This window comes from Rhineura floridana, chromosome 11 (genome assembly GCF_030035675.1).
Source record: "Rhineura floridana isolate rRhiFlo1 chromosome 11, rRhiFlo1.hap2, whole genome shotgun sequence".
NCBI classification, from domain to species: Eukaryota; Metazoa; Chordata; class Lepidosauria; order Squamata; family Rhineuridae; genus Rhineura; species Rhineura floridana.
Genome location: NC_084490.1, coordinates 9,222,536 through 9,250,204, shown reverse-complemented (window position 1 = coordinate 9,250,204; position 27,669 = coordinate 9,222,536). Strand labels below are relative to the sequence as shown.

General features: G+C 45.9%; 1 protein-coding gene across 1 annotated transcript; it reads right to left on the bottom strand.

Moving 5' to 3' along the window:
- Positions 1–339: 339 nt before the first annotated feature.
- On the bottom strand, positions 340–27,030 carry FIS1 (fission, mitochondrial 1). Its single transcript, XM_061589606.1, has 5 exons — positions 26,871–27,030; positions 9,487–9,619; positions 6,758–6,834; positions 2,706–2,811; positions 340–1,770 (listed from the first exon to the last, which is right to left on the bottom strand). Exons 1-5 carry the CDS (start codon positions 26,913–26,915, stop codon positions 1,673–1,675), a joined length of 459 nt encoding a protein of 152 aa, XP_061445590.1. The 5' UTR covers positions 26,916–27,030; the 3' UTR covers positions 340–1,672.
- Between the last annotated feature and the right edge of the window lie 639 nt (positions 27,031–27,669).

Sequence of the window (27,669 nt, the reverse complement as noted above, 5' to 3'; positions counted from 1 at the left end):
GAAAGTGCCAACAATACTGGACTAGACAGACCAATGGTCTGATTCAATAGGATTCCCAAGTGGCCAAGAATATAGAAATATCACTGGCAATCTACAACCGGAGTGGGGAACCTTTGGCCCATTAGATGTTGCTGAACCAGAACTCCCAGCAGGCTTAGCCAGCATGGCCAATGGCAAGAAATAATGGGAGTTGTAGTTCATCAGTGTCTAAAGAGACAAAGGTTCCCCACACCCGGCCTACAACATCAACTGGATGAGTTTTACAACTAGTTTAAGGACATTTGACCCTCCCCCCAATCTTCCCAAGAGGCACAAATAAAGTTATTAAAGCCGTTGAGATGTGTTTCTTCATTTTTATTCACATCCCTGCCTCACGATAGTCAGAGGCTAGAAAACAATACAAAAGCACCTGTTAGATGAGCAGGGAGATTAAATTATCAGAAGGGAGGAGAGAAATGTTTCCAACAGACCACCTAACATCGCCACGTCAACCTTGCACTAAAGGAGTTCCCACCCATCCCAAAAAAGGAACCTTCCATCATCTGCTCAGAAGCAGACACAATACACTATAAGGCAGCTTTGAGTCCCTCTTCGCTACCATGCTTCCTATATGCCCATATCCATTGTAAGATGAGGCACTGTAACTACTTCTCATGTTAGCCTCACCCACTCTGTCCCTCTAACTCCACAAAAAAAGGGGGGGGCAGAAGAACTTTTTAAAAAACACTCAAGGGCCTGCGTAGCTAGTTAGGTGGAAGAAGGTTCCAAAGCAGGAGTGGGGATGTTGCTGGACTCCAACTCCCATCATTCCCGGCGACTGGCCACAGTGTTTGGGGCTGATGGGAGCTGGAGTTCAACAACAACTGGAGGGGCCCAAGGTTTCCCCCCATCCCTGCTCTAAAGGAACAAAGTGCCGGTATGGGTCATGAGGCCATGCCAAAAATAGTGCAGACCCATGTGCAAACTGGGGGCCTGTGCCATGCGTGTGGGGGACTCAGAGGGGAAAGAAGGCACGTTTGTGCATCCGTGAAAGAAAAATGCAGTCTACCAGTGAAGGAAAGACTGATGTAGAAAGCCTGCAGGTTTCTGAAGGCTCTCTACTCCCCACGTTGGTCACAGAAGCAATGAGCTAAGCTGCACTTTTGCAGGCAAACAATGACTGACTCACACACACACACACACACACACAGAGAGAGAGAGAGAGAGCTTTCTCAAAATGCATTCATTTCCTGGTTGTTTGCACATCTCAGGAAGGAGGATTTTCCAAATCCTTGCTCGTTGTGACCATCAAGAGGCAGCAAAGGGAAGCAATGAGGGAGAACTAAAGTGCCATGCCGGCTGTGGCAAAGAACCTGAACTTAAGAAGTTGTGCAACAGGAGGCTGGGATTGCTAAGAGCGAAGGGCACCCACGCACGCAGACCCATGTTTCCCATTTGGCCGCTGGTCTATTGCGCTATCCAGATCAAGTGGCCTCTCTGAGCAGCCCATGAGTGCTGCAGTCTGGCAGGAGAAGGAGCAGGGAGGGGAGCCTAGGAATCACGGTCAGGTTAGTGGCTTTCATTTTTTAATTGTCCATCAGCGTCTCTGCAGGGTTAGAACTGTCAGCTGCTGGGGCAGGCCGCTCTGGCTGAGAGTGAAAAGGGGAGGAAGCCCTCCTCTAAACCCAGCCCATTAAGGTTTCGCTTTGGAGATGGCCAAGCCGATGAGGCCGGCCAGCCCGGCCGCACCCAGTGCCATGCCACCTACGATCGCCATGCCGACCAGGCCATCTGTGGAGAGAACAGGAAAAAAGGCATTATCCCAGAACACCAGTTAAGGATCGAGAAGCTGGACTACAGCATGCGAGACCGCAGTGAACAATACTGGTCGCCATGGTGACCAGCTACTCCCATCACCACCCCTCCACCTTTTCAGAGGAGGAGGAGCTGCCACGACCACCACCACCACCACCACCTCCCAGGTCCAACTGAGCTTGGGCACTGTCCGTGCTGGTGATGGCCACCATCCCCTTATCATCTTTGCCAACGCAAAAGTGATCCCTGCACCATCTTATCAGAGGCACCCAGAAATTGTTGATGGTGCTGGAAACTTGTTAAAAAAAAATTCCCAGCCTCACTGAGAAATATTAGGAAATATTTAATAAAGGCAGACAGTGATGGTCGGATACTTTAAAAAACTTCCGCTCTCTGAACGCTTAGGCTCAGTTCACATGCATAACCACAGCCAAAGCACTATGGTCTGTTGGACAAGGGATTAAGAGCAATGCCCATGAGCTCTCCTATTCTTGTGCAGTTAAAAGAAGTCTTGGCTTGTTAGGCCACATTTTCTCCACTATGTCCAAATTAGGAAATTGTGTTTTGGACAATGCCCACAAACCGGGCTCCTTAACTCAGTGGAAAACGACATGCTTTGCATGCAAAAGGTCCCAAGGTCATTAGGCCTCCAATTAGGCCTGGGAAAGATTCCCTGCCTGAAACCCTGGAGAGTTGCTGCCTGTCAGTGCTGACACTACCAAGCTACATGGACGAATGGTCTGACTCAGACCATAAAGGCAGCTTCCTTTGCGGACTCGTCTCTTGGTTCGTGAGGTTTGTCCTAATCATCGTTTGTTGGGGCCAAGACCATTATGTCTGAATGGAACTTAAAAAAGGTGGGAGAAAAAGGGTTGCCCTCCCATCACCTTCCTCTCTGCTGGCCCTCTAACCTTTCTGCATGGCCTTCTTGATGAGTTTCTCCAGCTCCACAGCTTGCGTGTTGCTTGGCTCTGTCTTCAGCAAGCCCCGGATGTACTTCAGAGCTTTCTCATATTCCTTCCAGGAAGAGAGGAGAGAGGGTTAATGCATCCATGTTTGGGGACATCATGTGCAGCTCCTATTGCCCATCTTAGATGGAGCAATTTCCTTCAGAGAGAAGGGCAGTGGGAAGTGGGGCTTCCTAGCTGTGGTAGTGATGCAGTGGATGGAGGCTTGTAGAGGGTGGGGTGGGGAGGAGTTATGCATTCCCTTGTAAGAACCACACTCATATACACTTTCAATGGTATTCGATGTCAGTTCTACTCAGGGGAGGCCCAATGAAATGGGCATGACTAACGTAGGTTCATTAGTTTCAATGAGTCTACTTTGAGTAGGACTTAACTGAATGCAACCCTTACAGCAGAGGATGACCCAGTGAAGTTGGAGTGTGGTCAGACTGGACAAAGAGAGACTTAGGCTGCAATCCAATACACGCTTGCCTGGGAGTAAGTCCCACTGAACCCAACGGAGCTTACTTCTGAGTAGATAAGTACTGGCTCGCAGCCTCTCTTGCGGCTGCCGAAATAGGTTTCAGAAGAGCTGCACAGGTTCACAGAAAATGAGTCCATTGGCCACAATGGTTTAACAAAGCCTCCACATTAAAAAAATAGGGTGTCTCCGAGTACCAGATAACAGGGACAAATGACAGGCAACAGCCCAGTTTACAAACTTTCAGGTGGCCATCTAGATGACCACCATCAGGGACAGAGTGCTGGGCTAGATGAACCTTTGTCCTGGCAGCTCTTATTAAAGAGAGACAGAATTCCTCTGCAGGAAATTGAGGCACCTGAAGTGTCTCCTGCCTCACAAGCCCAGGTCAGGGCTCCAAGCTCTTCCTCCTGCCAGCTAAAAGCAAGGAGCTCAAGCTACACGGGAGATTCAAATGCCGCACACTGATTTAACTGGGGAAACGGATGGTTGTCTGGGAGGTGACAATACTCATGGCAGGCAGCCACGGAAGTGCTTTACACAAGAAGGCTGCGAGCACAGTAAAACCGAGGAATAGCGACTTGTCCAGGGTCACCCCATAAGCCGGGGGTTGGGGACCTTCTTCCTGCTTTGGGGCTGTGTTCCTTTCCGGGCAACCTTCCCAGGGCCACAGGCCAGTAAAGAGCAGGGCTAGAGGCAAAGTTGGTGGAGCTACAAATGTAAATGTTACCCTTATGGCGTAGAGTAGTTTCTGCCCACACTCGCACATCCCTCTCTATCCAGACAAGAGGGAGGCATTATCACGAGTTCAAGGACACTTTTCAGCTAGGCAAAAACACTGGGGTATGAAGCAGGGCGGTGAGTGAGGGATGTGGCTGGGGAGCATTCCGAGGGCCAGACAGAGAGGTCTGGAGGGCCACATTCAGCCCCCAGGCCCAAGGTTCCCCACCCCCACCATAAGCTTTGAGCAGGGCAGGATTTGAAGGGGAGGGGAGGTACCCAATGAAGTATTTCTGCCAGCGCTAGGATTTCCACTCGCACAATGGCACTTCTCCCCCTTCTCTCTGCAGAGCCCAACACACACCCTCCCAAATCTGCTCAAGATGGTTGAGGGATCCTCCAGAACAAATTTAGGAAGGCGCACAAGGAGGGAACATGCTATTGCACAGCCAAGTGTCCCTGTGCCAGCAGAATTACTTGGCTGGATGTTGCCCTGGATCTCTCGCCTCCAACACTTTTTCTGTTGCGTGACAGCGGTAAACAGCTGCACATCACTGCTCTTAAGGCCAAAGTCCCAGACAAGTCTTACTTGGGAATAAAACCCACTGTGCACAGTGGGATTTCCTTCCAAGTAAACATGCCAAGGATTGCACTGTTAACTTAGCCGCACTTTGCATTCTTCCTTAGGGCCCAAGTTTCTTCTTATCTTGCATTGTTGCCTCCACACACACGGGACCGAAGAGTGATGATCTGCTGCTCTTGCAGTCCATAAAAATGCAGAGATAAAAAGCCTGGTCAAGACTGATACATGTGGGCACCACCCTTGTTTCAACAAGGTTTATGAAGTTGGGATTAGCTGCCAGAGATAAGGAAGGGCCGAGGTAATGGGAGGCGCAGGACTTTCACCCTTGCCAGAAGACTTGATTTCTCCTCACACGGCTGGATGTATGTGGGGTGCAGAAGATAGTCCAAGTCGCACCAGGTGACTGCAGATTACACACACTTCACCCTTATGGTTTCAGCAACCCTAGGAGAACACACATCTGTTGCCTACCTACAGGAATCTGCAGGTTGCAAAACATTGCAAATTTTCTAATCTGTGCAAGGAGGAAGTTGATGAAAAATTCAAGCCCAACTTTTCCTTAAGTCAGTTTTTGGGGTGGGGTGGGAAGAAGAGATAAGGATGGAATATAGGAAGAACGAGTGCAGCATCAGCTTTTGGTTGCCCTACTGAATCCTTTTGAGAGTCAAGTGTTTCTCTTTGATTTTCAGTCATCAGAGCCCTAAGAACCAAAAAAGCTACGCAGGCCGTTATGTGAAGCTAGTACCCTGGGGAGTACTGCCCAAACACTAAAGAAGGGATCAGCAACTAGCAGCCCTGGGTCAAATCAGGTCCAGTTAGGGATAAAGGGAGAGATCAGAAGAGGCAATAAAGAAGAGGCACTTACTTGTAAAGGCCACTTTGAAGAAGGCCTCCCCCCCCCAACAAGCTAAGTTTGACTTGTGGGCAAGGCAACCTGCCTGTCAATCATCTGGCATCACAATGACATCAGGCACATAGGGGGTTTCCTTATACCAAGTTAGACCATTGGTCCATGTAGCTCAGTATTGTCTACACTGACTGGTAGCAGCTGCCCAGAGATTTGGGGAGGGAATCTTTCCTAGCCCTACCTGGAGATGACAAAGATTCAACCAGGGCCCTTCTGCATCCAAAGCAGATGCTCCACCACTGAGCTACGGCCCTTCCCCGTGCTGGAGCAAAGGGGCGTTTGGCAAGATCTAGCTGGGCTTTACTTGCATTATGTTCTCTGGAGGGTTCCTTAGACTGGTGAGCATGGACTCTTAGGAACTTAGGAAGACTTCATAGAAACATACATTTATTTATTTATTACATTTATATCCCACCTTTCCTCCAAGCAGCTCAAGGTGATGTACAAACATGGTTCTCCCCCCCACCTTTCCATCTCCCCCCACAACAACCCTGTGAGGTAGGTTAGGCTGAGAGGCAGTGACTGGCCCAAGATCACCCAGTGAGCTTCATGGCCGAGTGGGGATTTGAACCCTGGTCTCCTAGGTCCCAGTCCAGCACTCTAACCGCTACACCACACTGGCTCTCATGGGAAGCAATATTATACCAAAGTCAGACCATTGGTCCATTTAGCTCAGTATTGTCCACATTGACAGGCAGTGGCTCTTCAGGATTTCCAACAGAGGTCATACACAGCCCTATCTAGACCTACGAGATTGAACCTGGGATCTTCTGCACGCAAAGCAAACACTCTGCCAAGCTAGAGCCCTGCTCCCATTTTTGCCCACGTGGTTTGAACCTGAAACAAGCAAGCAAAGGCACAGCCCTGTTCTTCCCAAGTGCTGGCAATCAGCTGTTCACGAGGGCTTGCAAAACTCCATGCATGGAGCTTTGCAGACACTACTGATCAGCGGTGCCTGCAACCCCCCTTCATCTCATCCACATCTTAACCTGCCCTAGACTTGACATCACATACGACACCAGGTTTAGGGCAAGTGGGTGTGGCTTTGATGAAATAATCTCAAGGGCCAAATGGGGAGGCTTGGAGGGCCTGATTAGTCCTGTAGGCTGGAGGTTCCCTACTGGTGCTCTAGAGGGAAGAGCCAGTACCTTAAATAACCTCCATAAAAACTGTTAGGATTTTTTTGTGGATTTTAATTATGAACCTCTTTGGGATCCAACCTTGCCTGAACCTCAGGGATGCAAATAAAAGCTGGTCTCCTGGCAAATCTAAGCACCAACTAAAAAGAAAGAGGTAGGACCAGCAGGCCACCAGCACTGGCTCACCTTCAGCCGGTAATTGGCCACTGAGAGATAAAAGACATAATCACGCTGCTCTTCTTTGTTTCCTTTGAGCAACAGTTCTAAAAAAAAAGGTGAAGGAAAGAAAGTTTACATATTAGCTTTATCATTCTAAAGACAGAGATTGGCATGCGGATTATTACCTGCCTCTGACAGCTTGTGAAAAACTTAAGACACACAAATGTGATCTTGCAACTAGAACAGCCCCACCTGGATCCTTGACAATCAAATTCCAAATATCATCACAGTGCCTGGACTTTGGCAAGCCAAAGGTTAAGAGAGGGTGTACCAGCTACAGGACGCTGCCGTGCAAAAGAGCATATTGCACTGAGAGGTCACACCCAACTGATGAAAAGACTGAAGTGGTACAGATGGTGGAATGCATGAAACAGAAGAGGCAGGAAAAACAGGAGGTATTCCAGCCGCTACATACACCCAAATTGTTTTCTACCAATGCTGAGGACCCTTTCATACAGCAAAGGAGGACAGGAAGACCCATAAGAGAGGTTTATGAAGCTATGGACACATTCACACCATACATTTATCCCACTATTATTCCACTTTAAACAGTCACAGCTTTCCCCAAAGAATCCTGGGAAATGTAGTTTGCAGGGTGCTGAAAGTTGTTAGGAAACCCCTATTCCCCTTATAGAGCTACTATTTCCAGAGTTCTCTGGGAAGGGAGACTGACTGTTAAGCCACTTGGGGAATTATAGTTCTGCGAGGAGAATAGCAGTCTCCTCTCCGCACTCTAGGCTTTCCAGGATTCTTTGGAGGAAGCCATGACTATTTAAAGTGGAATAAATGTATGGTGTGAATGTAGCCTATGCATGGTGTGGGAATATGGCTAAGGAATTTCTCTCCCCCCACAGCCCATAACAGTACAACTTGGGAACTACCCAATCAATTGACTGGCAGCAGATTCAGGATAGACCAAAACAAGTCTTTGCAAAACACATAACCGATGTATGGAATTCACTGCCAATAGATGTGGGAATGGACACTAACTTAGGCAGCTTTGAAATGGATGTAGACATATTTATGGAAGAATTTGTTTTTATTCGTTGGTTTTACCGCAGACTGGATATTTTATATTGTATTTTAATTTCCTGTATGATAGGAACCACTTTGGGAGGACTACATGGTCCCAAAAAGTGGTATACAAACATCCAAAAAAATATAAGCAAAGAAACCACTCAGCCACGTTTGGTAAATGGATCCTCCATGTTCAGAGGCAGGTCGCCACTGAATCCCAGTTGCTGGGGGACAAGAGCACAGAAGGGCTATTGCCTTCCTGCCCTGCCTGTGAGCTTCCTGGAAGCATCTAATTGGCCATTGTGGGGAAAGCAGGATGCTGGATTAGATAAACTTTGGTCTGATCCAGCAGGGCTCTTCTTATTAGAACAGGTGCTTTATCCTTTGTGATAAGAACTCCAAAACAAGCAAAAGTATATCCTATGGAGCTCACATTAAGATGGGGGACATTAAGACAGAGGACATTCCTCATGTCCTCAAAATGATGGCTGATTTTGCATGGGAGTGATCAACACTGCAATCAAATGTTCTGTGGGTTTAAATCAGCATTTTATGTATACCAAGGTGGCCATTGCTGGGGGACAATCACTCAGGGAAATATCCAGTTGTGTCTGCCTGGAAGTGCAACGGACGTCTGTGTGTGAAGCAAGACTGTGCCTTCCCTTCCCCCACAAAGCAGCCTCCCATGCACCCTCCAGAGCCAATCTGGGGTGTGCAGAGAGAAGAAAGGAAACATTCCAAAGACTTCTGCTCACATGACATTGGCCAGCACCCCAGTTCAATAACATATGCTTCCTTCGCCTGTGGACTGGGGCTAGTTACTAACAGACAGAGGAGCGTTCTTCAACCTTGGTCCCCCAGATGTTGAATTTCAACTCCCATCATCCCTAGGCAGCTTGGCCAGTGACCAGGAATGACAGAAGCTGTTGCTCAACAACATCTGGAGATCTAAGGTTGAGGAAGACCGAGTATTGCTCATAAGACCAAAAGCAGTTGCCTCGAGGTTTTATCGAAGATGGGAAGTTGCTATTATGTCCGAGGAACAGTCCCTTTGCTTAAAAAAACTTTATGGAGAATGGGAGAGGAAACTTTCTTTGGAGTATTTTTCACAAATAAAAACTATTTTTCAACACGCCTAATTTCCTGGAAACAGTCCCTTGCCCCAGAACCACTAGCTTCCCGCCGTTGCAATTCAAAGTGTCATTCACAGAGACTGATAAGGAGAAAAAGCTACTCTGCAGAGTGGATCCCTCTCTCCTCTCGCCACTTTGCACAAAAGCACCTCTCTGGTCCTTCTGTTCTGGCCTTCTGCTGAGCCCACAGGGAAGAGGTCATTACATTAAATGGTTACTAGATTTCCAAGGTGGCATTTGGACAACTGCATCATTACTAAGTAGAATGGAGCTCACTGAGCAGATTCCCTTGAGGAAAATCCACAAGGTGGCTTAGTGGATGCTCTAGTCCACAGGTTCCCAAACTGTGGTCCACAAGCGTCACTCAGGTGATCCACGGTATGTCTTTAAAAATACAGTAACACATCATATAGCATCTAGCGCAGCGTATTACAATTGCTGCAATGGGCTGAAAAAGCATTACGCGGTCCGCCAAGACTCTCAATAATTTGCAAGCAGTCTACAGGGGGGAAACTTTGAGAACCGCTGCTTTTGTCTACTGCTCACCTTCCAAGAACGCAACTCCCTTCTTGATGTCCTCGTTGTACTTGCTGCGGACCAGGCACCAGGCATACTCAAACTTGGTCCCTTTGGAGACATTGCCCGAGCTCAGCTCAGCATTGTATTTCTTCTCAAATCTCTGCAGAACAAATGAAAAAGGTGTGGGTGAGCTGCAGCGATTCCCACGCAAGGGACAAAATGTGTCAGCATCAATCACTTCCTTTGTGCTGCCTCCCACCCACCTATTAAGTGATTTCACAGATTATCTGAACAATTTCTCAGTAGGGTCAGCCTGACACGATCCTGACCACAGCATGTCACTGGGGGGGGGGGAGGTAGAGAGCACACAGACCATGAAAGACAGATAAGAGACTTTGGGCTATAAATTGCTCCATTTGCTCCAATTGCGGGAACGAGGAAACTTTTTCAGCCCAAGGGCCACACTGTTTTGTGGGCAACCTTCCAAGGGCCACATGCCAGTCGTGGGGAGAGACAAGAGACAAAAGGGGGTGGAGTAAGAGATGTGACTCTTACCTTTGACAGCAAGCTACATCCCAGTCATGCAAAAGTGAGATGTTTCTATACCCACACCCCTAAACAAGCAAGAGGCACTGAATTGCAGCTCAGACACATTCTAGCCATGAAAAGCACTAAAGGAGGGCACAGAGTAGGGCTGGCAAGAGGTGGGGCCTTGGGAGGGTCTCAAGGACTGGAGAGAGAGGCCTGAAGGGCCATTTTCTGCCCCCTGGCCTGACGTTCCCTATCCCTGGCTATTGGCCACTCACTCACTCACTCACTCACTTCTCTCTCTCTCCTTTCACCCCAGCTGCATTTTCTACGGGGTACTTCCTCTCTGCCTGTGCCACAAGATCCAAAAGATCTGAATTATGTGTGTTCAAACTACAAGCAGGCAGGGGAAAGAGGGTGCAGATCAAGGATGGGAAACCTATGCGCACCCCTACCCCCTGTTGCTGGACTATGACTCCCATCATCATCAACAACCGGCCATGCTGGCTGGGGCTGGGGGAGTTGGAGTCCAACACCACCTAGAGCATAGCCAGTTCTCCATCCTTGATGCAGATACTCCTGTTTTTATGGCTATCACTTATCATTCATAAAGCCCAATGCAAAGAGACCCTGCCGACTATTCTTCCAACTTCAATGAAAAGAGAGCAAAGTGGTGTGATCCACCCAGGGCCATATAATGAGGACAGCAGCAGAGGTGGGTCTTCAACTTACAATGAACTCTCCACATACATAGAAAGCTGCCTTACACCAGGTCAAATTATATTTCCATCTAGCCTATTGTTGTCTACTCTGACTGGCAGCAGCTCTCCATCGACCTCACAGAGAGGACCTTGTCCACCACCTGCTATCTGGCCCTATTATTATTATTAATTAAATTTATATCCCACCCTTCCTTCTAGAAGGAGCTGCAGACTGCCAGGGAACAAGCCTTTATGTAAAAAAAATAAAATCCCCTACTAGGGAGCTTGGTCCTTGCTCTATAGCCAGGAAGGACTTCCAGCGGTTTGCAGATTTCTTCCCACTTGGGCGTTTATCTCCGAAGGTTGCCATGAGGACAAAGCGAAATGAACTGAGCTGGGAAAACATTTTTGAATTCCTTGGCACCATGACACCACCTCCCATTTTCTGATGATTCCAGCTGGCATCATAACACTGCCGCTATTTGCCAAACTAGAGGTGCCATCCCAGAACAAGCTTTTTAAAAAGGTGCATTCAACAGGTAAAACTCTTCTGGGCTTAAGATCCCAGCACTGGAAGCTTTGTCCGTTGAATTTCTGCCTGTTCTATTAAGACACAGGAACACTCCTGCAGAGAGGGAAGGATGCTCCTAGTCTGTAGTATACATGACACCACAATTGTGTTAAAATATCACCCTTACACCTGCTTCCAACTAATCCCAACCAGTGATGTGGGTTTTCCAGGGTGGATGGGTTTTCCGGGGGGGGGGGGGACCACAGAAAATTAGGATAATTTGAAAATCAGAAAATGTTCTGATTCGCCCTTACTGCATTTAGTAAACAAAGCTGAAAAAATTGGAACTGCCAAGCTTGCTAATATTGTATATGCCTGGATTCTTTATTTATGTATTTTGTTTTTATTTAATACATTCCTATTTCTCCTTTCTTCCATTACTGAAATCAAGGTAGTTGACATGGGCATTCCAAGAAGTCTCCCATCCAGGCCTTGACCAGCCCCAGACCTGCTTAGCCTTAGCAAGGTGGCATCATTTGCCTTCTGACTATGGAATAAAAAAAGGCCAAGAAATCGTTTCTGCACCACCAACATCCCCGATATCACATGCTAGTGGGGAGGGGACAGGGAGGAAGAGGAAGAAAAAGAGAGACAGGCAAGGATCCCAAACATTTGGTGCAATTTCTCTGCAAGGGGTCAGGGAAAGGGTTGGCGGATCCAAAAACCAAATGGAACATCATCATTTTATTATGAACTATATTTATACAGCGCCACCCAATAATATTATTCTCTGGTCAGCGCAAACATAAAAAAGTAATGTAAAATATGCTGTCTAAAGATTTCCAGCACACAGAAGAATAAAGCCAGGTGACAAAAAACATTCACAGCACAAAAATGATGGTTTTGGTTTCAAAGAGCACAATCAAAGGGTTTTTTAAAAAGGCCTGTGCTCACTGAGCACACTGTCCTCATTTGAGGGTTCTGGGATTCCTCCTTTAGGATTCTCCCCCTAAATATTTTTGTACTTCTGAAAAACTCAGGGTTCCCCCGAAGCCTGCTGGGAGCAGCACACACACACAAGATAAAGGTATCTTGGCTACAAAAAGGATCCACGCTCACCATGAACTTTGGAAATAGAGGGAAAGACGTTCAAGTAAACAATGCAGGATTGATTATGCAAGAGGAATGATGCACACACAAAGATCAGAGAATTCGGCTCCTCTGCCACGGCCTGGCGGCAGAATGTTTTATTTGAATGCATTGAGTACCTAGTGAGAACACACCATTCCCAGATGAGGAATTGCTCCAACAGGAACCAGCGCCCTGGCTTAACGACCGGATCTTTGATGAAGCATTATGCAAGTATCAAAGAAATAAGAACAGGAAGCACCTCTGTAACCAGCATTGTGTTGTCAGAAATGAGACACTGAACCTTTTGTCTCCCATCAACTGATTTGGTGCTAGTATCTCTCACTGACTGCTACCCAAGGTTGCCAGGCTGTTGTTATGGCTAATATGCTTAATAAATGGGCTCAAAAGTAAATGGGCTCAAAAGTAAATGGGCTCAAAAGTAAATGGGCTCAAAAGTAAACTTTAAGGGGAAAGGGCTGCAGTTCCTTTTCCCTGAAACCCCGGAGATCTCATTCGCCTTGTAGTGGTGAGTGGGCTTGCACGTTCCAATGAACCCTGTGAGCGATGCCATCGGGAGTCATGTACTCCCAGCAGGGTCACCCATGGCGGTAAGGTCAAGGGAGAGGAACCAGACAAAGAACGATCCAAGAAAGTCCTCAACGGCAGAACAGGCGGAGGATAACAATGTGTACGTTACGGCTGTGAAGGTGGATGAAGGCTGCAGCAGATAAAGGACTTCCAATCATCATGGTACCCATGCCATTGGATCAAAGCCTTTTTCTGTCAAGATTGTTTGTTGATCGTGGTGCCCCAATCTCCCCACGTAAAACAAACTCACGCACAGGCGTCTTCCAAGCAATCTTGGAAGACAATCTTACTCGGCCACGAGTGATCGCCAATGAATGAATGAGCACACACCATACATTTAAAGCACATGATTTCCCTCAAAGAATCCTGAGAATTGTAGTTTGTAAAAGGCACTGGGAATTGTAGCTCTGGAAGGATAAACTACAGCTCCCAGAAGTCTTCAGAAGAAGTCATGTGCTTTACATGTACAGTGGATATGCAGCCTCTGTGTGGACAGTCCTGGTCTAGCTGGATCAATTGTCAGACTTGATGCAAGGCAGCTTCCTTTGTTTGTATTTATTTATTAAATTTATATCTCACCCTTCCTCCCTGAAGGAGCCCAGGGTAGCAAACAAAAACACCAAAAGCACTTTAAAACATCTTAAAAACAAAAGACTTTAAAATATATTAAATCTTAAAAACCATTAAAAAAAACTTTTTAAGCATCTTAAAAAGCAATTCCAACACAGACAGAGAATGGGATAAGGTCTCTACTTGAAAGGTTTGTTGGAATAGGAAGGTCTTCAGTAGGTGCTGAAAAGATAACAGAGATGGTGCCTGTCTGACATTTGAGGGCAGGGAATTCCAAAGGGTACGTGCCACAACGCTAAAAGTCCACTTTCTATGTTGTGCAGAACAGATAAATGGTATCTGCAGGAGTGATCAACTAAGCATGTAAGGGGTAAAAATAAGGAACACATATGGGAGATCTTCCACTACCACGATGAAAATGAGGCAACCTTTACCAGGGTGGGAGTGGAATAAACTCCTTAAACGGGTCGCAGCAATGGCCAACACCAGCCAAAGATCCATCCTGGTGGGTGGGTGGCTTCTCAGAAGCCTACTCAAAAATCCCACGTTCACTAAACAGCAGCTCAAAGAAGAGACGTCATCTGCCATAAAAGTGCCCTTTTCATTTCACTTCTAAGGAAACAGAACTTTGTTTAAACAACACTCTGGTTGCGACATCACCGCTCAGAAGCATGGAAACATCCAAGTGGAGCCAAGAGGAGCCCTGAAGAGCACCTTGGCCTCTTTGGGGTGTGGGGAGCAGATTATTTTACTACAGGAGTCAGCAACTAGCAACCCCGAGTCAAGCCCACACTCCCAGTTTCCAGCCCAGAGGCAACAGAGGAATGCACGTACGACGGTCAGCCATGAAGCCTGCGGGCAATGCACTTTAGGGAAGGGGTGAAGAATGTGCAGCCCTCCAGATGTTGCTGGACTAGATCTCCCCATCATGCCTGAACATTGGCCATGCTGGCTGGGGCCTGATGGGAGTCCAACAACATTTGGAAGGCCACAGGTTCCTCGTCCCTACAGGGCGTGATCCAGTAGGATGGAGACTGATTTATGTCTAAGCAGTGTAAAATCATTGATTTAAACCAGCGAGGGGGGGAGGGAAGAGAGAAATCAACTTAAAGGCACTGATTAAAATTAAAATTAAAAAGGTGGCAGAGCTGCTTTTAAACTGACTGAGGGGGGAAACCCGACAGGAGCTGAGAAAGGTCCGGTTCGGAATAAACCTCCCCCCTGGGATAAAAACCAAAGAAATGATGAAATGTTAAAAGGGGTAGGCCTAGAAGTAGGCATTGTGAGAGCAGGGGCACAGGATATAAATTCAGAAGAGCAAAATTACCACAGGCCTAACCACAAGTGCCAAAGACACTTGAAGAGAGACACTGCTTACAAGTGCCTGTACGCTAATGCTAGGAGCCTGCGAACCAAGATGGGAGAACTGGAGTGCTTGGTCTTAGAGGAGAGCATTGATATAGTGAGCATAACAGAGACCTGGTGGAATGGAGAAAACCAGTGGGATACGGTTATCCCTGGATATAAACTATATCGGAAGGACAGGGAAGGACGTATTGGTGGCGGAGTCGCTCTATATGTGAAAGAAGGCATTGAATCCAGCAAGCTCGAAACCCCAAAAGAGGCAGATTCCTCCACAGAATCGTTGTGGGTGGTGATACCATGCCCCAGGAGGGACTTAATACTGGGAACAATCTATCGTCCCCCTGATCAAAATGCTCAGGGAGACCTTGAGATGAGATATGAAATTGAGGAAGCATCCAAACTAGGAAATGTGGTAGTAATGGATGACTTCAACTACCCGAACATAGACTGGCTGCATATGTGTTCCAGTCATGACAAAGAAGCAAAGTTTCTAGATATTCTAAATGACTATTCCCTAGACCAGTTGGTCATGGAACCGACCAGAGGGACGGCAACCCTGGACTTAATCCTCAGTGGGGACCGGGACCTGGTGCAAGATGTAAGTGTTGTTGAACCGATTGGGAGCAGTGACCACAGTGCTATTAAATTAAACATACGTGTAACTGGCCAATTGCCAAGAAAATCCAACACGGTCACATTTGACTTCAAAAGAGGAAACTTCACAAAAATGAGGGGATTGGTAAAAAGAAAGCTGAAAAACAAAGTCCAGAGGGTCACATCACTCGAAAATGCTTGGAAGTTGTTTAAAAGCACTATATTAGAAGCTCAACTGGAGTGCATACCGCAGATCAGAAAAGGTACCGCCAGGGCCAAGAAGATGCCAGCATGGTTAACGAGCAAAGTCAAGGAAGCTCTTAGAGGAAAAAAGTCTTCCTTCAAAAAATGGAAGTCTTGTCCAAATGAAGAAAATAAAAAAGAACACAAACTCTGGCAAAAGAAATGCAAGAAGACAATAAGGGATGCTAAAAAAGAATTTGAGGAGCACATTGCTAAGAACATAAAAACCAACAACAAAAAATTCTATAAATACATTCAAAGCAGGAGACCATCGAGGGAGACAATTGGACCCTTGGATGATAAGGGAGTCAAAGGTGTACTAAAGAACGATAAGGAGATTGCAGAGAAGCTAAATGAATTCTTTGCATCTGTCTTCACAGTGGAAGATATAGGGCAGATCCCTGAACCTGAACTAACATTTGCAGGAAGTGATTCTGAGGAACTGAGACAAATAGTGGTAACGAGAGAGGAAGTTCTAAGCTTAATGGACAATATAAAAACTGACAAATCACTGGGCCCGGATGGCATCCACCCGAGAGTTCTCAAAGAACTCAAAGGTGAAATTGCTGATCTGCTAACTAAAATATGTAACTTGTCCCTTGGGTCCTCCTCCGTGCCTGAGGACTGGAAAGTGGCAAATGTAACACCAATCTTCAAAAAGGGATCCAGAGGGGATCCCGGAAATTACAGGCCAGTTAGCTTAACTTCTGTCCCTGGAAAACTGGTAGAAAGTATTATTAAAGCTAGATTAACTAAGCACATAGAAGAACAAGCCTTGCTGAAGCAGAGCCAGCATGGCTTCTGCAAGGGAAAGTCCTGTCTCAGTAACCTATTAGAATTCTTTGAGAGTGTCAACAAGCATATAGATAGAGGTGATCCAGTGGACATAGTGTACTTAGACTTTCAAAAAGCGTTTGACAAGGTACCTCACCAAAGGCTTCTGAGGAAGCTTAGCAGTCATGGAATAAGAGGAGAGGTCCTCTTGTGGATAAGAAATTGGTTAAGAAGCAGAAAGCAGAGAGTAGGAATAAACGGACAGTTCTCCCAATGGAGGGCTGTAGAAAGTGGAGTCCCTCAAGGATCAGTATTGGGACCTATACTTTTCAACTTGTTCATTAATGACCTAGAATTAGGAGTGAGCAGTGAAGTGGCCAAGTTTGCTGATGACACTAAATTGTTCAGGGTTGTTAAAACAAAAAGGGATTGCGAAGAGCTCCAAAAAGACCTCTCCAAACTGAGTGAATGGGCAGAAAAATGGCAAATGCAATTCAATATAAACAAGTGTAAAATTATGCATATTGGAGCAAAAAATCTTAATTTCACATATACGCTCATGGGGTCTGAACTGGCGGTGACCGACCAGGAGAGAGACCTCGGGGTTGTAGTGGACAGCACGATGAAAATGTCGACCCAGTGTGCGGCAGCTGTGAAAAAGGCAAATTCCATGCTAGCGATAATTAGGAAAGGTATTGAAAATAAAACAGCCGATACCATAATGCCGTTGTATAAATCTATGGTGCGGCCGCATTTGGAATACTGTGTACAGTTCTGGTCGCCTCATCTCAAAAAGGATATTATAGAGTTGGAAAAGGTTCAGAAGAGGGCAACCAGAATGATCAAGGGGATGCAGCGACTCCCTTACGAGGAAAGGTTGCAGCATTTGGGGCTTTTTAGTTTAGAGAAAAGGCGGGTCAGAGGAGACATGATAGAAGTGTATAAAATTATGCATGGCATTGAGAAAGTGGATAGAGAAAAGTTCTTCTCCCTCTCTCATAATACTAGAACTCATGGACATTCAAAGAAGCTGAATGTTGGAAGATTCAGGACAGACAAAAGGAAGTACTTCTTTACTCAGCGCATAGTTAAACTATGGAATTTGCTCCCACAAGATGCAGTAATGGCCACCAGCTTGGACGGCTTTAAAAGAAGATTAGACCAATTCATGGAGGACAGGGCTATCAATGGCTACTAGCCGTGATGGCTGTGCTCTGCCACCCTAGTCAGAGGCAGCATGCTTCTGAAAACCAGTTGCCGGAAGCCTCAGGAGGGGAGAGTGTTCTTGCACTCGGGTCCTGCTTGCGGGCTTCCCCCAGGCACCTGGTTGGCCACTGTGAGAACAGGATGCTGGACTAGATGGGCCACTGGCCTGATCCAGCAGGCTCTTCTTATGTTCTTATGATTCAAGTCCAATTTTCCACATTTTGAAACAGACAATCTGAGAAGCAAAAACAGCAGAAGAGCTCAAGGAGTCCACTGTAGACAAGAGACAAGGTGACACCGCCTGGATCCTAGCACCAGTGATGACATGGTAGTCCCTGGGGGTTAAGGAGGACACAATAAAATAAACACAATGTGTAACTCTAAGCATCAGTTACAGTGCTCCTCCTCGGAAGTAAAGTACCCTGCTCACGCTGGTCCTCTCTCTTATCTCAAAGGTGTAATGAGACAGGCCTGGTCTGAAAGTAAAACAGCCTGGAGGTGGCAGAAATGGACTGTTCCCATGCAGACCTCAGGTGAGCGATCACAGGTCTTGAATGGCCCCTCGTGTAAGAAACTCTCCGCAAGTGGAAGTCTATCACCTCAAGCAGCGGGCTGGGCTAAAAGCATTCTCACCAGTACCAACCTCCAGACTGGTATCAGAGTTACATCTCTCGCAGCAAAACGCAAGAGGCTTGCAGCACCTTAAAAAGACTAACAGATTTATTATCAGATAAGGTTCTGCAGACTAGAGAGGCATTCTCTTCAGCTGGCAAATTATACAGTATACACAGACATGGAGAGAGGTGTGATGGTGGAAATATACAGAGTGGGGCCATTTTCCCAATAGAAACTTCCTGCAAATAAAGGGGTAGCCTTTAACCGACGGAGCTTTTAGAAACTGCAGCCCTCCATTTATAGGTATTGGCTGTGCTACAGAGCTCCTGAGAGGGAATTCCAAAGTGCAGGTGATCACTGCAGGCTTGCTATTGAGCGCTGGACAGCAAGTCTCCCTCGTCAAGGACCATTTGGGAGCACTTTAAGGTATTTCCATCTGCCCCATATATAGATGTGAAGGCCCAGGGGAAAAATAGGAAAAAACCCTGGTTTCCCTCCCCCCAGTTTTTCAAACACACACACAAAAACAGAATTCAGAAAAAATGGAGGGCACTTCCCCCCCCCCAGGCCTTCACATCTCTAGCCCCACACCCAATATCACATATGATGGTAGGAGGGCATGGTTTGGGGGGGGGAAACCCCAGAGGCCAAAGAAAAACTGGTGCCAAGTCTCCCCAACTTTGACTTATAGGCTATTATTTTACTTGCAAGGAGTTTCTATCGCATGCGGAGGATTTAAAAAAAATGGCATCCTTCCACCTACAGTCCAAAACTGCATTGCCCACTATATCACATCAGGATTCAGCCACGTCCATCAAATGCATGCACTGCTCAGGAGATGGCTGAATCAACACTTCCAACAGGATTCAGAACATGACCTCCCCTCATTCATCAGATCGACTGTCTGATGACCAAAGGGAGTGGCCAATGTTACACCTGTCTGTCTCTGAGTGTGAGTCTCAATGTATTCCCTAGGGTACCAAATATGGACATGGCCATGCTAGCTGTGGGTGGCTATGCCCACTTTTGGAGCAAGCCCACCACTGACATGCAGCCCCTGGAGGGTTTGCAAAGTGGCAATGCAGCCCTCTGGCCCAAAGAACGTTCGCCACTCCTGGGTTAGCAAGTCGTCCTGCCACAGCCATGACGTTAAACTTCATTTTCAATGTAAATGAACAAACCAATGTTATTGCAGTGGGATGTGGGTGAACGCAGTAATGTTTCCACTACTTTTTTTGCTGCGGTCTTGTTTTAAGAGTATAATTACTTACCATTCTTTTTCTATCGTGGATTTCTTAATGGTATTAACATGACTTGGTCGGGTCAGCTCCCAATAGCCTAGACATTGCAATTGGGATGTTTGGTGCTGTTAACTGTAATTTTCTGTTGATATGTTTATTGCTGTGATTTATTGCTTGCACAGGTTTGGGATTCACTTGAATGGAAAGCCACATAGAAATATAATAAGAAAAATAGTCTCTGAAGGCAAATAGTATGAGAACTGATTATGGTTCCAACTGACTATTTAAACTGATAAACAGCATGAAGGTTTACTTTCCATGGCATGGAGAAACACCTCTCTGCTCTGCAGCTACCATCCCTTCTCCTGATTTGTATAAGTGTCTTAAAGATGTACAGAAAACCCCACAAAAACCCTTAATTTCACAATTGCTCCCTTACACACAGAGATTCTGTAGTGTAAAAGGAAAGTAGACTCCATGAATAAATGTTTTAAACTGTGTTCCTGAATACCATAAAGGCTCCATTTGTATCTCACCCCACCCAGTATTTCTACTCCAAGGGCAACCAACATATTTCGTTGCAAATTGACATTAGTTGCTATAACAAAACATTAGTATGCATTGTTGTGGAGCAATGATTTATGAATGAAAACACTGAAACCCCTACTTTAACTATCAGTTTTAAAAATCAGCCCTTATTCTTGGTCACGTAAAAGGCACCCTGACTGATTGTCATAGCATGAACACACATGGCCTTGTGAATTTACAGTTCCAGTGGGGTCGCCATGTTAGTATGCCTGTGATAGACTTAACATAGAGTCTTCTGGCACCTTAAAGACTAACATATTTATTATGCCATAAGCTTTTGTGAACTGGAGTCCACTTCATCAGGTGTAAAAAATGTTACCATGAGATAAGATAGATACTCAGTTTGGTGGAATGTAAACACTAAGGCCAGAGGGAAATGAAACGCAGAAAAAGTAGAAGACAGTGACAATTACGTTATTGACTATATAATACTATAATGGACTGCCTTCAAGTCAATTCTGACTTATGGCGACCCTATGAATAATGTTTTCATGAAAAGCCGTGTTCAGAGGGGATTTACCATTGCCTTCCTCTGAGGCTGAGAGACAGTGACTGGCCCAAGGTAACCCAGTGAGCTTCATGGCTGTGTGGGGATTTGAACCCTGGTCTCCCAGGTTGTAGTCCAACACCTTAACTACTACAACACACTGGCTCTCGCATTATTAACAGTCGTCCTTAAAAACAGTTGTTAATAATGTATTTATTTATTTATTATTTCAATTTATATACCGCCCTTAGCGAAATAGCTCTCAGCTGTAGACATCTTGGCCATTCCTTATTGTGCCATGTCATTCCTTCTTAGTGAGCAGTTAGCCACAGGCCACTCAGCCTGCAGAGAGGTATGTTTAGAGATGTGAAGGCCTGGGGGACTGAAAAACTGGGAGGAAAATGGGGTTTTCTTCATTTTTTTTTACAGGGGAAAAACGGTTCCCACACACACAAAAAATTCTGTTTTCTTTCCAAGCCTTCACATCTCTGGTTATGTTGTTCTTCTAGGGAAAGGACTGTAGCTCAGTAATAGAACACCTGCCTTACATGCAGAAGGCCCCAAGTTCAATCCCTGGTATCTCTAGGCAGGGGTAGAAAAAGCTCCTGCCCGCAGCCCTCAAGAGCCGCTTCCAATCAGTGTAGTCAGTATTGAGCTAGATGGGCCAATGATCTGGGCTCATACTAAAGAAAGGGTGGGACATAAATTAATTAAATAAATAAACAATCTGGCTCAGTATAAGGCAGCTTCTATTTTACCTATAAGGTTCCACAGCACTTCCTATTTGCTCGGGATCAACTCCCTTTTAGAGGAAAGGGAAAGGATTTTGCATTGTACCATTCAATACCTATTCCGGGAGAGAGGGGGAAATGCCAGTCCTGAGCTCAAGAGAAATGCAAAAACATGCCAAGAAATCTAACCTACACTCAGCATTGGCTGACCTTCCAAGATTCCAACAGCCACTCCCCACATATTTCTGTCTTCATATCTTTAGGGGTTAGACATCTGCTTCACAGTAAATTGAACCTGAATGCCCAGTTCTTATCCTGCACTGAAATCACAGAAAACTATGGTTTCTATTCTCTCTCAAGTCAGCAGATTCCATGTAAGTGCAACACACAGGACTAGACAGAGCGCCAACGCTTCACAACAAAGACACCACTCAAGAGATTGCAAAAAGAGCCGTGACATTGGTTTAGTCACAACTTTCACCAATCCTCAGTGCTACCCTGGAAAAAATTATGCAAGGCTGTAACCTTAAGTATCCTTAGTGGGATGTAAACTGCATTGAATTCAACAACACTTAATACATAAGTGTACTCATTTAGGTTTCGGCAGTAAGCGTTCAAGAGCTATCAGAAGTGATCCGACGCCCCCTAGTGGTTTTGCTTCACTTCTTAAGCCATTTACTTCCGCGTAAAATAAATCATCAGATTACAAGCTGTCAACGTGCTTCCTTATGGGGCTGCTTTCAACAGCCACACAGAGGCTTCAATTATCATGCAACATGGTGACCTGCCTCCTCAGTCCAGTGCTCCCCATCATCTTCCGGGTACTGACCTGTAAGGACTTGATCTGCCACACCTAAGGCCCCATCTGCACTACACATTTAAAGCAGCAATATACCACTTTAAACAATCGTGGCTTCCCCCAAAGAATCCTGGGAACTGCAGTTTGTGAAGGGTGCCGAGAGTTGTTAGGAGACTCCTATACCCCTCACAGAGCTACAACTGTCAGGGCAGTTCACCAATCAATTCATCTTCCCAGGAACTCTGGGAATCCGTGAGGGGCATATGAGTCTTCCCACCACTCTCAGCATCCTTAAAGAACTACAGCTCCAAGAATTCTTTGGGAGAAGCCATGACTGTTTAAAGTGGTATAAGAGTGCTGCAACTGTATAGTGCCAATGGGGCCTACTTCTCATTCAATTATGGGTGTGTGAGTTTATCCTTCCTCTTCAGTTCATGTGGCACTACCATGTGGTACAGGGCACATTCCAGGGTGCAATGTTGGTGTAGAACAAGAAGGCCTAACACCCAAACACCACTTGTGAAACAACAGCGTACCCCAGAATGCTTTGCAACATGCAGCTGTCACATAGCAGTTATGCAGGGGTGCTCCCTGCAAACCTATCAATGCATAAGATTCTGCAGACATACGAAGTTAGCAGCCAGTCCACCTTGTGGCAGGGGTCAGCACCTGGTCATCTGTAAGCAAAGGATGAGGGACCCACAGCCCTCCAGATATTGCTGGACTCCAGTTCCCATCAGCCCCAGCCAGCAAGACCAATTGTCACAGATGGAGTTGTTGTCTGGTAATACCTGGAGGGCCATGTAGCAGATTGGGGAGGGTGGAGAAGGGAGGGGGAGTATGAGCCATGGTCTGTCATGTGCAAACCACTACTAAGAGTGACCTTCCACTACAAAAAAAGAAAAAATGGTTAGTGACCATACATATCTATAGAGAAGGCAAAATCAGAGGGTGAAGGAGGAAATGTTCCTCAAGGTTATGTAGGAGAAGCCTTTGCAGCACTAACTCCCAGACTGTACGCTGCAAGAAAACTGTGCCCTGAAAAATAAGCAAACTATAAAGGATCTTAGAAGCCCAACATCACTCATCCAGAGAAGGCTGCCCAAATTATCTGCTCTGGCCTGTCTTTTTCTAAGCAGACTCTACTGGAAGTAAATAATTCCACAACAAATCTATACCAGTTATGTCTCTCCAAGAGTTGATACTCTGACCTCCTTCCAATTAGAATGACAGTGGAACACAGCCAGGATGCACTGACAGGAAATCATTCTTACACCCTCAAAGGTCACAGCATGAAAAACTGTGACTGGAAGTGTTTCTTCAGTTTTCGTTCTAGGCATGTTGGTAGGGTGTAAAAGCTACTTCAGCACTCAGATATGCGGTAAACACTGTTGCACAGGAATCCTAACTGCAGGATGGAAGAAGCCTCAGCCATGAAACTGCCTCAATGTGTATGCTATTGTGGGGAGGAAAGAGTAACTGGTGGGATGCAGAAAGATCACAGGTGAACAGTAAAAACAGCCTATATTCTTCTGGAGCTCTCTGAGACTGGGGTGGGTGGGCAGAAAGAAGAAATATAGAACTTTAACAGCAAACATTCATAGTATAAGCAGTTTACTAATTTAATTTACCTAAGTGAGTTAATATCCAGGTCATACCTAATATTCATAATCATAAAGGGTAGTATCAAACTAGAGTAGAGCCATTCAGTGGTCCACACCAAGCATAATTTAGCTGGACATTACCCAAAATTAACCAAGAGAGCTGGAGTGGGGAAGCTTTTTCAGCCAGAGGACCTCCTTTCCTTGTGGATATAAGAACATATTGAGCCTGCTGGATCAGGCCAGTGCCCCATCTAGTCCAGCATCCTGTTCTCACAGTGGCCAACTAGATGCCTACAAGAAACCAAGACCTGAGCACAACAGCATTCTGTCCTCCTGCAGTTTATTCTAGGGGCCACATTCCAGTGGTGGTTGGGGCCAGATGCAAGAATAGGCAGAGATTGTACATAGGCTACATTTCAGCCATGCAAAACCTGGAAGGTTCTACACTTACTTTCCATCCTGGCACGCAAAAAAGCATAATCATAGCTGGGAACATGTTCCAGCCAGGCAAAACCATTTGAGGGCAGTACAGAGTAGGGCTAGTGAATGGAGTGACCCAGGGAGCTTTAAGGCCTGTGGAGAGTCCTAAGGGTCAAACAGAGAGGCCTGGAGGGCCACATTCAGCCCCCAGGCCTGATGTTTTCCAGCCTTGAAAGACTGGGACCAATAGGCAAAGGTGCACCTCTTACCTTGGCCTTTGACACCAAAGTTGTATGTTTTCAGGGCCCACGCTTTTCCTGTGATTGCAAATTGTTTTAACTGTTTTTAATATTGAACGCAACATGCCCTAGGACCTACCGGTGAAGGGCAGGTAATAAGTTTTATTATGATTATGGTAACAAGTAATCTGAGATGTCACCATATTCCTTTCTCTCACTCAGAAAAAGGCATATAATGCACAGAGACTTCCAGCACACCTCACAGTGTGGTTGCCCAGCACAAAACAATTATCATTCCCACAGTTGCTATCATGAAGTATTCCCACTACAGTCCAGAGTTCCACCCCATGTCATTTTTGGACAGGACATATAACCCAACAACACAGATTAACTTTTTTTTTTTAGAAAAGGCAGTTTAAAAACAACAACCACCATTAGGTAGGCGGAAAGGAGCGTTACGTGGGAAGAAGGATGAAGCAACAAGAGACGAGGTACAATGGAGAGATGTTGTTCAGGCTGTTTTTTTAACTGGTTTAATTATGTGTTTTAAAATTGTTAAGAACATAAGAACATAAGAAGAGCCTGCTGGATCAGGCCAGTGGCCCATCTAGTCCAGCATCCTGTTCTCACAGTGGCCAACCAGGTGCCTGGGGGAAGCCCGCAAGCAGGACCCGAGTGCAAGAACACTCTTCCCTCCTGAGGCTTCCGGCAACTGGTTTTCAGAAGCATGCTGCCTCTGACTAGGGTGGCACAGCACAGCCATCACGGCTAGTAGCCATTGATAGCCCTGTCCTCCATGAATTGGTCTAATCTTCTTTTAAAGCTGTCCAAGCTGGTGGCCATTACTGCATCTTGTGGGAGCAAATTCCATAGTTTAACTATGCGCTGAGTAAAGAAGTACTTCCTTTTGTCTGTCCTGAATCTTCCAACATTCAGCTTCTTTGAATGTCCACGAGTTCTAGTATTATGAGAGAGGGAGAAGAACTTTTCTCTATCCACTTTCTCAATGCCATGCATAATTTTATACACTTCTATCATGTCTCCTCTGACCCGCCTTTTCTCTAAACTAAAATGCCCCAAATGCTGCAACCTTTCCTCGTAAGGGAGTCGCTCCATCCCCTTGATCATTCTGGTTGCCCTCTTCTGAACCTTTTCCAACTCTATATCCTTTTTCAGATGAGGCGACCAGAACTGTACACAGTATTCCAAATGCGGCCGCACCATAGATTTATACAACGGCATTATGATATCGACTGTTTTATTTTCAATACCTTTCCTAATTATCGCTAGCATGGAATTTGCCTTTTTCACAGCTGCCGCACACTGGGTCAACATTTTCATCGTGCTGTCCACTACAACCCCGAGGTCTCTCTCCTGGTCGGTCACCGCCAGTTCAGACCCCCATGAGCGTATATGTGAAATTAAGATTTTTTGCTCCAATATGCATAATTTTACACTTGTTTATATTGAATTGCATTTGCCATTTTTCCGCCCATTCACTCAGTTTGGAGAGGTCTTTTTGGAGCTCTTCGCAATCCCTTTTTGTTTTAACAACCCTGAACAATTTAGTGTCGTCAGCAAACTTGGCCACTTCACTGCTCACTCCTAATTCTAGGTCATTAACGAACAAGTTGAAAAGTACAGGTCCCAATACCGATCCTTGAGGGACTCCACTTTCTACAGCCCTCCATTGGGAGAACTGTCCGTTTATTCCTACTCTCTGCTTTCTGCTTCTTAACCAATTCCTTACCCACAAGAGGACCTCTCCTCTTATTCCATGACTGCTAAGCTTCCTCAGAAGTCTTTGGTGAGGTACCTTGTCAAACGCTTTTTGAAAGTCTAAGTACACTATGTCCACTGGATCACCTCTATCTATATGCTTGTTGTAACTCACCCTGGGACCTCTGGGTGAAGAGTGGGTAATAAATATTAATATTACGAAGACCTTCCTCTTTCAACAAGCCTTTTAAGCAGAGACCTTATCCCAGTCTGCATCTGTGTTGGAATTGCTTTAAAATATGTTATTAAACCTTTTACAAAAAGATGTTTTAAAAGCTTTTTCAAAAAGGCTTTTAAAGGTGTTTTCTTTTAATATATTTTTAATGGTTGTTTTGTTTTAATATATTTTAAAGTCTGTTTTTATGATGTTTTAAAATGTTTTAATGCTTTTGTCTGCTGTCCTGGGCTCCTACTGGGAGAAAAGGTGGGATATAAATCTAATAATTAATTATTATAAAAATTATTATCATAATTGTTACTATTATTAAGGAAGAGCAATGTTGGGCCAGGCCCAAATGGTCCACCCAGCCCAGCTGGCCACAGGAAACTCAAAGGCAGGACACACCCCACTCTGCTTATTTACCGTCAGCACTCAAAGGTAGACTGCCCCTGAACCTGGGGACTCCACTTAACTGTCGCGTCTCACGACTAGAGTCAGGAGGGCGAAGGGTCCTTTCCAGTTAAACCTCTGGCTCACCTGTAGATCCTCCAACGCCACCACTTCGCTGAGCACCGACTCCATCGCGTCAGACCCAAGAATCAGAGCCGGAAGTAGTCATCCCACGGAAATGGAACCTTTATCCCTCCCCCTGGTTACTCTAGGACAAAAGAGCAGATGTCTCTATGACAGCCCTTTTCTCCCCTCCTCCTTTCACTCCCCATGTTTTCAGCCACGAACCCCTCCCTTTCTGCTCCCTACGTCGCGCGCGCACGCCTGCGCAAAAAAACCCGAGAGGCGAGGTTCTGAAAGACGACCTTGCGCGTGCGCTCCTTCGTTTCCGTGGCGGCGGGAAACTCCTATGGGGGAAAGTGTCTTTCCCGCCTTCTCCTCTCCTCCTCGTTCATTGGAGGAAAAGGAAATGACCTCCCCTCAATGCTCACAAAACCAGCATCGGTACACTACCATGACAACCCTGAGAGCGCGCCGCCTCATAGGCTATTCGCGGGTGTGGGCAGAGGTTAGAGGAGAATACTGCGTATTGTTAGTACTAGTACTAGTAATATCTCTTAGTATTGAGTATTACGTAGGCTGTGATCTGAAATCTCCCATTTTTCAGACGGGAAGAGTTGAGGCAGATAAAGCAGCGGTGGGGAAATATGCGGCCTTCCAGATATTGCCCGAATTTATTTATTTATTTAACAAGAATTTTATACCGTTTAATCCAGAGCTTGGAAAAGTTACTTTTTTTGAACTACAACTCCCATCAGCCCAATCTAGTGGCTATGCTGGCTGGGGCTGATGGGAGTTGTAGTTCAAATAAAGTAAATTTTCCAAG

Bases quoted from the DNA above. Each gene is read 5' to 3' on its own strand.
- FIS1 (XM_061589606.1), bottom strand. From the start codon at position 26,915: ATGGAGTCGGTGCTCAGCGAAGTGGTGGCGTTGGAGGATCTACAG. The intron at 6,835-9,486 runs GTGAGCAGTAGA...CTTTTTTTTTAG, and splicing joins GGGAGTTGCGTTCTTGGAAG to AACTGTTGCTCAAAGGAAAC. The intron at 2,812-6,757 runs GTGAGCCAGTGC...TCTTCCTGGAAG, and splicing joins TGGCCAATTACCGGCTGAAG to GAATATGAGAAAGCTCTGAA.